This window comes from Orcinus orca, chromosome 17 (genome assembly GCF_937001465.1).
Source record: "Orcinus orca chromosome 17, mOrcOrc1.1, whole genome shotgun sequence".
Taxonomy (NCBI): Eukaryota; Metazoa; Chordata; class Mammalia; order Artiodactyla; family Delphinidae; genus Orcinus; species Orcinus orca.
In genome coordinates this window covers 11563304-11576007 of record NC_064575.1, presented here as the reverse complement: position 1 = coordinate 11576007, position 12704 = coordinate 11563304, and the positions used below count along the sequence as shown (strand labels likewise).

The 12704-nt window shown below is 41.1% G+C and overlaps 1 protein-coding gene across 1 annotated transcript in view; it reads left to right on the top strand.

Moving 5' to 3' along the window:
• Positions 1–10112, top strand: part of LOC125961652 (ATP-dependent RNA helicase DDX3X-like) — a 491072-nt gene extending 480960 nt beyond the window's left edge. The window contains exon 2 of the mRNA XM_049700444.1: positions 10080–10112. Coding sequence (XP_049556401.1) covers positions 10080–10097 — 18 coding nt within the window. The 3' untranslated portion in view covers positions 10098–10112. The remainder of the gene's footprint in view (positions 1–10079) is intronic.
• Positions 10113–12704: the final 2592 nt, after the last annotated feature.

Below are 12704 nucleotides of genomic sequence, written 5' to 3'. Positions count from 1 at the left end.
CTTATTACCCAGCATGGTGTCTAGTTTCTAGTAATAGCTCAATAAATAATCACTTAATAATTGTGCAAATGAATTAAAAATAAGTTTATGAGGCAGTCAGGAATCCAAATTAAAGACAGAAAAGATAGGCTTCATGGAGTTAAGTAATTTGCCCAAAGTTACGCAGCTACTAAGTGAGGGAACAGAATTTGATCTTGATCTGTTACTACAGCCCATACCTTTTGTTTACAATAATTACACCACCTCTTAGCTGGTCAAAGCCCTTCTTATACTTTAGAAAATTTTGTGTAAATTTTCTTTGCTGATAGTGATAATGTTTATCTCTCTATGGTGACATCTTTAGGGCATTTTCTTTTTTTTTTAAATAAATTTATTTATTCATTTATTTATTTTTGGCTGCGTTGGGTCTTTGTTGCTACCCATGGGCTTTCTCTAGTTGCGACAAGCGGGGGCTACTCTTTGTTGCGGTGCGCGGGCTTCTCATTGCAGTGGCTTCTCTTGCTACGGAGCACAGGCTCTAGGCGCGCGGGCTTCAGTAGTTGTGGCACGTGGGCTCAGTAGTTGTGGCTCACAGGCTCTAGAGCACAGGCTCAGCAGTTATGGCGCATGGGCTTAGTTGCTCCGTGGCATGTGGGATCTTCCCAGACCTGGGCTCGAACCTGTGTCCCCTGCACTGACAGGAGGATTCTTAACCACTGTGCCACCAGGGAAGTCCTAGGGCATTTTCTTGGAGGTATCCTGGGGATACAAGAATTATTGCAACCATTCTGTTTTCATTGCATATTTTTATGCTCATCTTTGAAGGTTTCCTCAAAAATTCAAGCTTTTAAAGCCATTTTTTCTACATTTATTTCACAAATTCTAGGTGGTGATATTGTTGGAAAGTAGGTTGAAGTTGGAGTCCCCCAGTTCTACCCGTTGTCACTCATGGAACGACAGCCATCTATACCAAGGGCACCCTGAAGCAAAGGTAGGTGGAAGAGTTTATTTTGAAGAAAATGAAAGGATACAGTAGTGCTAGTTGTTTGTGGGGAAGTGTTTTGTGTTCAGTAAATCCTCACTATTACTCGGCCGAGGACCTCCCTATGGATTTCTAAGAAGTCAAGTCGAACAGCCACTGATACCCCGCGAATGTTCTTCTTTGGGATTCATTTCTGTAATTGCTGCCTATGGCAATGTAGCATGTGATGTCTGGACATATTATCTCAGGAAAGAAAAAAGAAACATTTGGAAGTCCACACTATTTTAAAAAACTAACAAACAAACAGTTGTTTCTCCCCACCTGGAGGCTGGAGAGTATGTGAATCAAATTGGGGGCTGTTTTGTTTGCTCCTTCACAATATCTCTTTTATTTCATCTGACAAGTATGTAGGGTAATATGAGGTCATTTCTAGTCATTAAAAAAATTGTACCACTTTCCTAAGTAGTTCAGAGCCCCTGAGTTCTTTATAAGTGGAATCCAGGAGCGATGCGGCAGTAACCACGGATCAGAGTCATTACTGAATTTTCAAACACGCGTCATCCCCTTCCTCCAAGCCTTCTTACAAAACTTTCATTGCCAAATAGGCATTAATCTTTCCAGTACTCAAGGAGGTGGGTGAAAGTGTACACTTTATCAGCATAAATGTATGGAACTATTTAGGGAGAACAGACAGCAGCTCACTTGCAGATGGAGTATGTAGGGAGAAACATAACGGAGATTCTAGTTAATTTGTTCCACTGTCATTTTCTAAGGACTTTCTAAGCATCAGACACTGTGCTGTGTTAGGGACGCAGAGATTAAACAAACAAACCTGGTCTGTCCTCTCAAAGCACCTCCAGAAGAGTAGGCAGTTGTGGCAGCTACACACTCACTGCTGAGGACCACGATGGCTACAAGCGCTGAAACCCCAGAGGCGCACAGAGGAGCACCTTGGTGGGATGGGGATGAAGGAAGACTGCCCAGAGCTGGCACCTGGGCTGAGTCTTGAAGACAAATAGGAGCTGGGCCAAGAAGAATATTAAAGGCAGAGGAAGCAGCCCTGCCTGTAATAAATGAAGGAGAGAAGACAAGGCTCTTTCAGGCAATTGTAAACATGTCAGAGTGGATGAAGTAGAAATGTGAAGGCTGGGAGTGCTAATCCTGTGAAGGGTGTGGTAAGGGGTGGGATGCAGATCAGGTAGAACAAAAGTGTGAGCAGGAAAACAGCAGAGGGGCTTCCATGAAACTGCTTCCGCAGCTGGCTCTCCAGCTAGAGTTGAGCCGAATGTCTCTGGTTCGCAAAGCCTTTTTCTAGACAGGCCCACTTCTCAGAAACAGCCCTGAGAGAGTCATTGCCCCAGAGGTCACAGAGCCTGTTCTCTGGAGCTCAGGGACTCTAGGAGGCAGAGAAAGGAGCCCCCTCCCACCCCCCATCCCAGGAAACACTTACGGAGGAGCCTCTGGCTCCCAAATGGGAATGGGCTTCCTAAGAATCCAAACACTGCAGGTCTTTGCTCTATCAAGGTTAGCCATCATCAGCAATTCCAGAAAAATGTTGCCCCAAGCTATGGAAGAACAACCGCCTGCACTGCTGTGTGATTGTGTACCCACAGGGCAGGGACCAAGTACACAGTCTCTCCCAGCCCGTTGCTTCTGATAATTGCTTAGTAAATCCTCACAAACGTATTGACTCTTCTTTTGTTTAATAGTAATTGATTGATGCTCAATAAATACTTGCAAATAATAATTACAGTTGGGCTCTGTGGTAAGGGAAAAACAAAGGAAAAGGAAAAGAGAGAAAAAGTTAATGTACAAAAAGAATGTGGAAGAAGTAATCAATATTAATTCATTGAGTACGTACTAAATCACAAGTCTTCATCGTAGCCCTTTTGTATATTATGTCATTTAATATTTACAATGACCTATGATATACATATTATTATTATCTCTATTTAAAAGGTGAGAAGACTGAGACTCAGAGAAGTTGAGTAACTTTCCTAAGGCCAGGGGAGTGGTTTTCTGATTCCAGACCAGGGATCTTTTTTGCTAAATCCAGCTTCTGGTGACAGAGGGAGAGGCCTTGGGGCTTCACTGTAAAACTTTAGTAACAGTTCAGACGTGAGTAAGAACAGCAGGAGATTCTGCCTTATGTTTCAGTAACTAAAGAATAAAGTTTAAATCTTGCTTGGGAGGCTTAAAAAAAAAATCTAAGAATCCAACCACCGTTCAATGCCCCACACAATTTTCTCTGGGCATTCTGCATCACCACTGTCCCTCCACAGCCTCAATTATTCTGATCTTTGTTTATAATCCTTTTATATCCATTCTGATGACAAGTGTATGTATACGTTCTTGGTGCTCTGCCTTAGCAGGGAAGCCAAAGTTTAGGATCTGATATCTAAAATGTGTCATGACAAATGCCCACGTTTGATGTATATTTTCCCATGGTATCATCTTGGAACTGCCCATTAGACACGAGAAAAAAACTTTTCAATAGAGTTATTCATGATTGAGTAGTAGGTGGCTTTAAAAGCATTAATTCGTGGGCTTCCCTGGTGGCACAGTGGTTGAGAGTCTGCCTGCCGATGCAGGGGACACGGGTTCGTGCCCCGGTCCGGGAAGATCCCACATGCCATGGAGCGGCTGGGCCCGTGAGCCATGGCCGCTGAGCCTGCGCATCTGGAGCCTGTGCTCCGCAACGGGAGAGGCCACAACAGTGAGAGGCCCGCGTACCGCAAAAAAAAAAAAAAAAAAAAGCATTAATTCATAAATGCGCTTTGACTATCACGTTGTCAAAAGCCCTGCTTAGAGGATCCACTTAAAGATTAAGGGGAGATTGGCTCAAGATGGCAGAGTAGAAAGACGTGCTCTCACTCCCTCTTGGGAGAGCACTGGAATCACTACTAACTGCTGAAAAATCATCGACAGGAAGACACTGGAACTCACCAGAAAAGATACCCCAAAGGAGAAGCCACAATGAGACAGTAAGAGGGGCACAATCACAATAAAATCAAATCCCATAACTGCTGGGTGGGTGACTCACAAACTGGAGAACACTTATACCACAGATGTCCACCCACTGGAGTGAAGGTTCTGAGCCCCACGTCAGGCTTCCCAACCTGGGGGTCTGGCAACGGGAGGAGGAATTCCTAGAGAATCAGACTTTGAAGGCTAGTGGGATTTGATTGCAGAACTTCGACAGGACTGGGGGAAACAGAGACTCCACTCTTGGAGGGCACACACAAAGTAGTGTGCGCATAGGGACCCAGGGAAAGGAGCAGTGACCCCAAGGGAGACTGAACCAGACCTACCTGCTAGTGTTGGAGGGTCTCCTGCAGAGGCGGCGGATGGCTGTGTCTCACTGTGAGGACAAGGACACTGGCAGCAGAAGTTCTGGGAAGTACTCCTTGGTGTGAGCCCTCCCAGAGTCTACCATTAGCCCCACCAAAGAGCTTGGGTAGGCTCCAGTGTTGGGTGGCCTCAGGCCAAACAACCAACAGGGAGGGAACCCAGCCCCACCCCATCAGCAGACAAGCGGATTAAACTTTTACTGAGCTCTGCCCACCAGGGCTACAGCCAGCTCTACCCACCACCAGTCCCTCCCATCCGGAAACTTGCTCAAGCCTCCTAGATAGCCTCATCCACCAGAGGGCAGACAGCAGAAGCAAGAAGAACTACAATCCTGCAGCCTGTGGAACAAAAACCACATTCACAGAATGATAGACAAAATGAAAAGGCAGAGGGCTATGTACCAGATGAAGGAACAAGATAAAACCCCAGAAAAACAACTAAATGAAGTGGAGATAGGCAACCTTCCAGAAAAAGATTTCAGAATAATGATAGTGAAGATGATCCAGGACATCGGAAAAAGAATGGAGGCAAAGATCAAGAAGATGCAAGAAATGTTTAACAAAGACCTAGAAGAATTACAGAACAAGCACCTAGAAGAATCAAAGAACAAACAAAGAGAGACGAACAATACAATAACTGAAATGAAAACTACACTAGAAGGAATCAATAGCAGAATAACTGAGGCAGAAGAACAGATAAGTGACCTGGAAGACAGAATGGTTGAATTCACTGCTGTGGAACAGAATAAAGAAAAAAGAATGAAAAGAAATGAAGACAGCCTAAGAGACCTCTGGGACAACATTAAACACAACAGCATTCACATTATAGGGGTCCCAGAAGTAGAAGAGAGAGAGACAGGACCTGAAAAAATATTTGAAGAGATTATAGTCGAAAACTTCCCTAACATGGGAAAGAAAATAGCCACCCAAGTGCAGGAAGCGTAGAGAGTCCCATACAGGATAAACCCAAGGAGAAACACGCTGAGACACGTAGTAATCAAGTTGGCAAAAATTAAAGACAAAGAAAAATTATTGAAAGCAGCAAGTGATAAACAACAAATAACATACAAGGGAACTCCCATAAGGTTAACAGCTGATTTCTCAGCAGAAACTCTACAAGCCAGAAGGGAGTGGCATGACATATATAAAGTGATGAAAGGGAAGAACCTACAACCAAGATTACTCTACCCTGCAAGGATCTCATTCAGATTCAAGGGAGAAATCAAAAGCTTTAGAGACAAGCAATGCTAAGAGAATTCAGCACCACCAAACCAGCTCTGCAACAAATGCTAAAGGACCTTCTCTAAGTGGGAAACATAAGAGATGAAAAGGACCTACAATAACAAACCCCAAACAATTAAGAAAATGGTAATAGGAAAATACATATCGATAATGACCTTAAACGTGAATGGATTAAATGCTGCAACCAAAAGACACAGGCTCGCTGAATGGATACAAAAACAAGACCCATATATATGCTGTCTACAAGAGACCCACTTCAGACCTAGTAACACATACAGACTGAAAGTGAGGGGATGGAAACAGATATTCCATGCAAAAGGAAATCAAAAGAAAGCTGGAGTAGTCAATACTCATATCAGATAAAATAGACTTTAAAATAAAGAATTTTACAAGAGACAAGGAAGGACACTACATAATGATCAAGGGATCAATCCAAGAAGAAGATATAACAATTATAAATATGTATGCACGCAACATAGGAACACCTCATTACATAAGGTAAGTGCTAACAGCAGTTTCACACAATAACACAATAACAGTAACACAATAATAGTGGGGGACTTTAACACTTCACTTACACCAATGCACACATCACCCATTTAATTGATATTTATAGGACATTCCATCCCAAAACAGCAGATTACACTTTCTCCTCAAGTGCGCATGGAACATTCTCCAGGAGAGATTACATCTTGGGTCACAAATGAAGCCTCAGTAAATTTAAGAAAATTGAAATCATATCAAGCATCTTTTCTGACCACAACACTATGAGATTAGAAATCAATTACAGGGAAAAAATGTAAAAAACACAAATACATGGAGGCTAAACAATATGTTACTAAATAACCAAGAGATCACTGAAGAAATCAAAGAGGAAGTAAAAAAAATACCTAGAGACAAATGACAATGAAAACACAACAATCCAAAACCTATGGGATGCAGTAGAAGTAGTTCTAAGAGGGAAGTTTATAGCAATACAAGCCTACCTCAAGAAACAACAAACATCTCAAACAATCTAACGTTACACCTAAAGGAACTAGAGAAAAAAGAACAAAGTTAGCAGAAGGAAAGAAATCATAAAGATCAGAGCAGAAAAAATGAAATAGAAACAGAGAAAACAATAGCAAAGATCAATAAAACTAAAAGCTGGTTCTTTGAGAAGATAAACAAAATTGATAAACCATTAGCCAGACTCATCAAGAAAAAGAGGGAGAGGACTCAAATCAATAAAATTACAAATGAAAGAGGAGAAGTTACAACAGACACCGCAGAAATAGAGAGCATTCTAAGAGATTACTACAAGCAACTCTATGCCAATAAAATGGACAACCTGGAAGAAATGGACAAATTCTTAGAAAGGTATAACCTTCCAAGACTGAACCAGGAAGAAATAGAAAATATGAACAGACCAATCACAAGTAATGAAATTGAAACCGTGATTAAAAATCTGTCAACAAACAAAAGTCCAGAACCAGATGGCTTCACAGGTGAATTCTCTCAAACATTTAGAGAGAGCTAACACCCATCCTTCTCAAACTCTTCCAAAAAATTGCAGAGGAAGGAACACTCCCAAACTCATTCTATGAGGCCACCATCACCCTGATACCAAAACCAGACAAAGATACTACAAAAAAAGAATATTACAGACCAATATCACTGATGAATATAGATGCAAAAATCCTCAACAAAATACTAGCAAACAGAATCTAACAACACATTAAAAGGATCATACACCAGGATCAAGTTGGATTTATCCCAGGGATGCAAGGATTATTCAATATACACAAATCAATCAGTGTGATACACCATATTAACAAATCAAAGAATAAAAACCATATAGATGCAGAAAAAGCTTTTGACAAAATTCAACACCCATTTATGATAAAAACCCTCCAGAAAGTGGGCATAGAGGGCACCTACCTCAACATAATAAGGGCCACATATGACAAACCCACAGCAAACATCATTCTCAATGGTGAAAAACTGAAAGCATTTCCTCTAAGATCAGGAACAAGACAAGGATGTCCACTCTCGCCACTATTATTCAACATAGTTTTGGAAGTTCTAGCCATGGCAATCAGAGAAGAAAAAGAAATAAAAGGAATACAAATTGGAAAAGAAGTAAAACTGTCACTATTTGCAGATAACATGATACTATACATAGAGAATCCTAAAGATACCACCAGAAAACTACTAGAGCTAATCAATGAATTTGGTAAAGTTACAGGATGCAAAATTATTGCACAGAAATCTCTTGCATTCCTATACCCTAATGACGAAAGATCGGAAAGTGATATTAAGGAAACAATCCCATTACCATCGCAACAAAAATAATCAAATACATAGGAATAAACCTACCTAAGGAGGTAAAAGACCTGTACTCAGAAAACTTTAAGACACTGATGAAAGAAATGGAAGATGACACAAAAAGATGGAGAGACATACCATGTTCTTGGATTGGAGGAATCAATATTGTGAAAATGACTATACTGCCCAAAGCAATCTATAGAGTCAATGCAATCCCTGTCAAATTACCAGTGGCATTTTTTACAGAACTAAAACAAAAAATCTTAAAATTTGTATGGAGACACAAAAGACCCTGAATAGTAAAAGCAGTCTTGAGGAAGAAAAACAGAGCTGGAGGAATCAGACTCCCTGACTTCAGACTGTACTACAAAGCCTCAGTAATCAAGACAATATGGTACTGGCACAAAAACACAAAGATAGATCAATGGCACAGGATAGAAAGCCCAGAGATAAACCCATGCACCTATGGTCAACTAATCTATGACAAAAGAGGCAAGGATATACAATGGAGAAAAAACAGTCTCTTCAATAAGTGGTGCTGGGAAAACTGGACCGCTACATGTAAAAGAATGAAATTAGAACACTCCCTAACACCATACACAAAAATAAACTCAAAATGGATTAGAGACCTAAAGGTAAGACCGGACACTATAAAACCCTTAGAGGAAAACATAGGAAGAACACTTTTTGACATAAATTACAGCAAGATCTTTTTTGATCCACCTCCTAGAGTAATGGAAATAAAAACAAAAATAAACAAATGGGACCTAATGAAACTTAAAATCTTTTGCAAATCAAAGGAAACTACAAACAAGACGAAAAGACAACCCTCAGAGTGGGAAAAAATATTTGCAAACGAATCATCGGACAGAGGAATAATCTCCAAAATATGTAAACAGCTCATGCAGCTCAATATTAAAAAAACAAACAACCCAATCAAAAAATGGGCAGGAGACGTAAATAGACATTTCTCCAAAGAGGACATACAGATGGCCAAGGAGCACATGAAAAGCTGCTCAACATCACTAATTATTAGAGAAATGCAAATCAAAACTACAATGAGGTATCACCTTACACCAGTTAGAATGGGCATCATCAGAAAATCTACAAACAACAAATGCTGGAGAGGGTGTGGAGAAAAGGGAACCCTCTTGCACTGTTGGTGGGAATGTAAATTGATACAGCCACTATGGAGAACAGTATGGAGGGTCCTTAAAAAACTCAAAATAGAACTACCATATGACCCAGCAATCCCAGTATTGGGCATATACCCAGAGAAAACCATAATTCAAAAAGGCACATGCACCCCAGTGTTCATTGCAGCACTATTTACAGTAGCCAGGTCATGGAAGGAACCTAAATGCCCATCAACAGAGAAATGGATAAAGAAGACGTGGTACATATATACAATAGCATATTACTCAGCCATAAAAAGGAATGAAATTGGGTCATTTGTAGAGACGTGGATGAATCTAGAGACTGTCATACAGAGTAAAGTAAGTCAGAAAGAGAAAAATAAATATTGTATATTAACGCATATATATGGAACCTAGAAAAATGGTACAGATGAACCAGTTTGCACAGCAGAAATAGAGATGCAAATGTAGAGAACAAACGTATGGACACCAAGCGGGGAAAGCGGTGGGTGGGAGTGGTGGTGGGATGAATTGGGAGATTGGGAATGACATGTATACACTAATATGTATAAAATAGATAACTAATAAGAACCTGCTGTGTAAAAAAAATTAATTAATTAATTAATAATAATAATAATAAAGATTAAACATGAGTGTGCTTGAAGAGGTCTGCTTTTGCTATACGTAACATGGCTCTGTACTTTTATGATTCATTGTGTGGGTCTAGGAGGCAGACGTTCTGTCTTATTTGTTTGTTTGTTTATTTTTGGCTGTGTTGGGTCTTCGTTGCTGCACGCGGGCTTTCTTTAGTTGCAGCGAGTGGGGGCTACTCTGCTGCGGTGCGCGGGCTTCTCATTGCAGTGGCTTTTCTTGTTGCAGAGCATGGGCTCTAGGCGCTTGGGCTTCAGTAGCTGTGGCTTGCGGGCTCTAGATCTCAGGGTCAGTAGTTGTGGTGCACGGGCTTAGTTGCTCCACGGCATGTGGGATCTTCCGGGACCAGGGCTCGAACCCATGTCTCCTGCATTGGCAGGCGGATTCTTAACCGCTCACCAGCAGGGAAGCCCTGTCTTATTTACCCTGCAGATAAATATTACCGAGTAAGCAGTAACATATTTTAGAGTAGATTAATGGGAATCAAAAGGGTAAATAAGAGGAAAATGTACCCCAGTATCAGAGGTTTGTAAACATACATTTAGTCTGTAGTTAAATGCAGTAAAATTAAATGCAGTAGGCTGTTTGCTTTCATAATTTCTTATACGGTCCAACAATAATGGTTACTCCATTGAAATGAAGTACGGATCAAGATCGTAGTTTCAAGCATCAGATTTAAAAGTGCGTATTTCAGTGTCTGCCTTCAGTCATTCATTCATTAAAATAGTTACTGAGCACCTGCCTTATACCAGGAACCATTCCAGGGAGTGAGGATACAGTAGTGAAGAAAAGAAAGGTGTTCCCTCATGAAGCTTATACAGTTCCAGTGGGAGGAGACAGAAACGGACCCATGAATGTAGGATGTCAGGTGAGGAGAAAATGAAGCCAGGCAAAGGATCTAGAGGTGATGGGGTGGTGTTATTTCAGATGGGGAGTCAGGAAAAGGCCTCCTTGCTGTGGTGACATTTGAGCAGAGACGTGGAAGAAGAAAACTCATGAGCCTTGCAGTGACTGAGGGAAGAAAATTCCAGGCAGAGGCAATAGCACATACAAAAGCCTTAGAGTGGGAGGCTGCTTGATGTGTTTGAGAGACGTTGAGGACGCCAGCATGAAATATTATACTTAGGATTTAAATCTCACTTAATTATAAATAGATAAACTTTCGTTTTTAAAATGTCCTAATAAGCTGATGATTAAGCAGAAACACGTTTTGTTTCAATCCATATTAAAAATCTTTGTCAGTTTCCTACTCGGGATAAATAATACATTTTCGGCTTACTTTCATTTTTTATTCTTCTGTTCATGTCTCTTCTGTGCCAAGCACGTGTGGGCACTGTTGGGCGCTGGGCAAGCAGCACTCAACTTCACAGGCACATTCCAGCTTTGACCAAGCTTACAGTGTTGAAGAACTTGCACTCCTGGAGATCTTCCTTTTCACGATTCAGTGTGGAAAGGCTTAGGAGCCAGGATCGGGGTCAACTAGGAAGAGGGATGGGGAGGGCTGCGGGGGGAGGCAAAGACCAGATGGTAGAGGCTCAGGAAGGTCTTGTAGGCAAACAGGTTCCAGCCTCTGAGAGAAGAAGGGAGAAATCAGGTGAGGAGCCTTGGGGGCCATGGAGTCAGTGACCCACCAGGCAAAGGGTTTGGGCACCAGGGGGCAGGAGTCCTGGCCAAGCATCTCAGTCAGTTACAGCCAAGCGCCTAAAGCAAGAAACGGGCCGAAATGGCCTGATAGGACTCAAGGTTTGACATGGAGGGTTTCCAAGCATTTTTGTCAGGGCCGAGGAACAAGAACTCAGTTTTTCTACAAGTTGAAATGGTGAAGGCAGGGGTTTGACTGCATTGTTCACCAGAGTTTGCGTTGATGCATGTTTATGGAGTTGAATTGCCCAGTTTCTGACTGATTACCTTAAGTGGACCCATCTGCTTCCCAGCACTGGTGTCCTCCGGACCCCCATGAGTCTCCTGACCAGCCCCTGTCACCGTTATTACTCACATCTGCGCCCTCTTTCCCAGACGTCCCTGCTTCCCCAGGCCCCTGCCTGACAAGGACGCTCATTGTAGAAAGTGCCAGAGCAAAAACAATGGCATTTTCAATAACTCTCTGATGTCAATTAGACTATTTTACATGTCTGTTTTTTTCTGGAAAAAAATCCAGAAAACTTAGCCTTTAATTTTAATTCACATATAAGCAAGATTGTTTGTTGCTATTGTTTGTTCTCTGAGATGTTTTTTCTTTGGTAGCTGTTGCCCTATGTACATTTTTTAAACAGACACACACTTTCTTCCCCATACATGGATGCACACATCTTATATCTTTTACATAATCAGTACATCATGTAACTCCATATACAATTATATCTAGTATACATTCATAACCATCATTCTCTATAAAGTGAAAACAGTGTTCAAAATATAAACCAAAGTAGAATGTAAACGCTGGTCTCTGGGCTTTATATAACACAAGGTAAAGGAAATCTGGTAGCTGGCATTCATAAAATTAGTTTAAGTGTTCGAGTCCTACTGTGTGTTTCTTGGTTGCCTTAGCATCCCAGTGTACAGATAAACTCTGACATGATGAAAACCATGGAAAGAAGGTCAAATACTCAAAGCTATACTATTATAAGGATGATTGCAATCACCTTGTTATAGCTCCTTCAAAAACTTTTTTGAACAATATTTTAATTTTCTGGGTTGAGTTTTTCTTTTTAACATTTTTTTCTAAAAAAAAAAAAAGGTATTCCTACTCCATGCAGAAAATTTGATAAACATATTTATTCCCTCTACCTCTGAAAATCAAGTCCTCTTAATCTCAAGGTGAATGACTGTATGCACGGAGATCACCGTTTGCTCAACTTATGCTTCAGATAACTCTGTAGCAACAGGCGTGATCAGACCAAAACAGGCCTTGCAAAGACAGCATTCTGAAATGTCTGTCCTGATTTTGTCAATTCCGGCACAGCATCTCAACTGTGTTGGTTAGTTCCTGTCTACCCAGATTAGTTATCTTTCTGTAGCAGTTGATAGAGAGGATCTTTAAGTCAGGGACCTGACAAA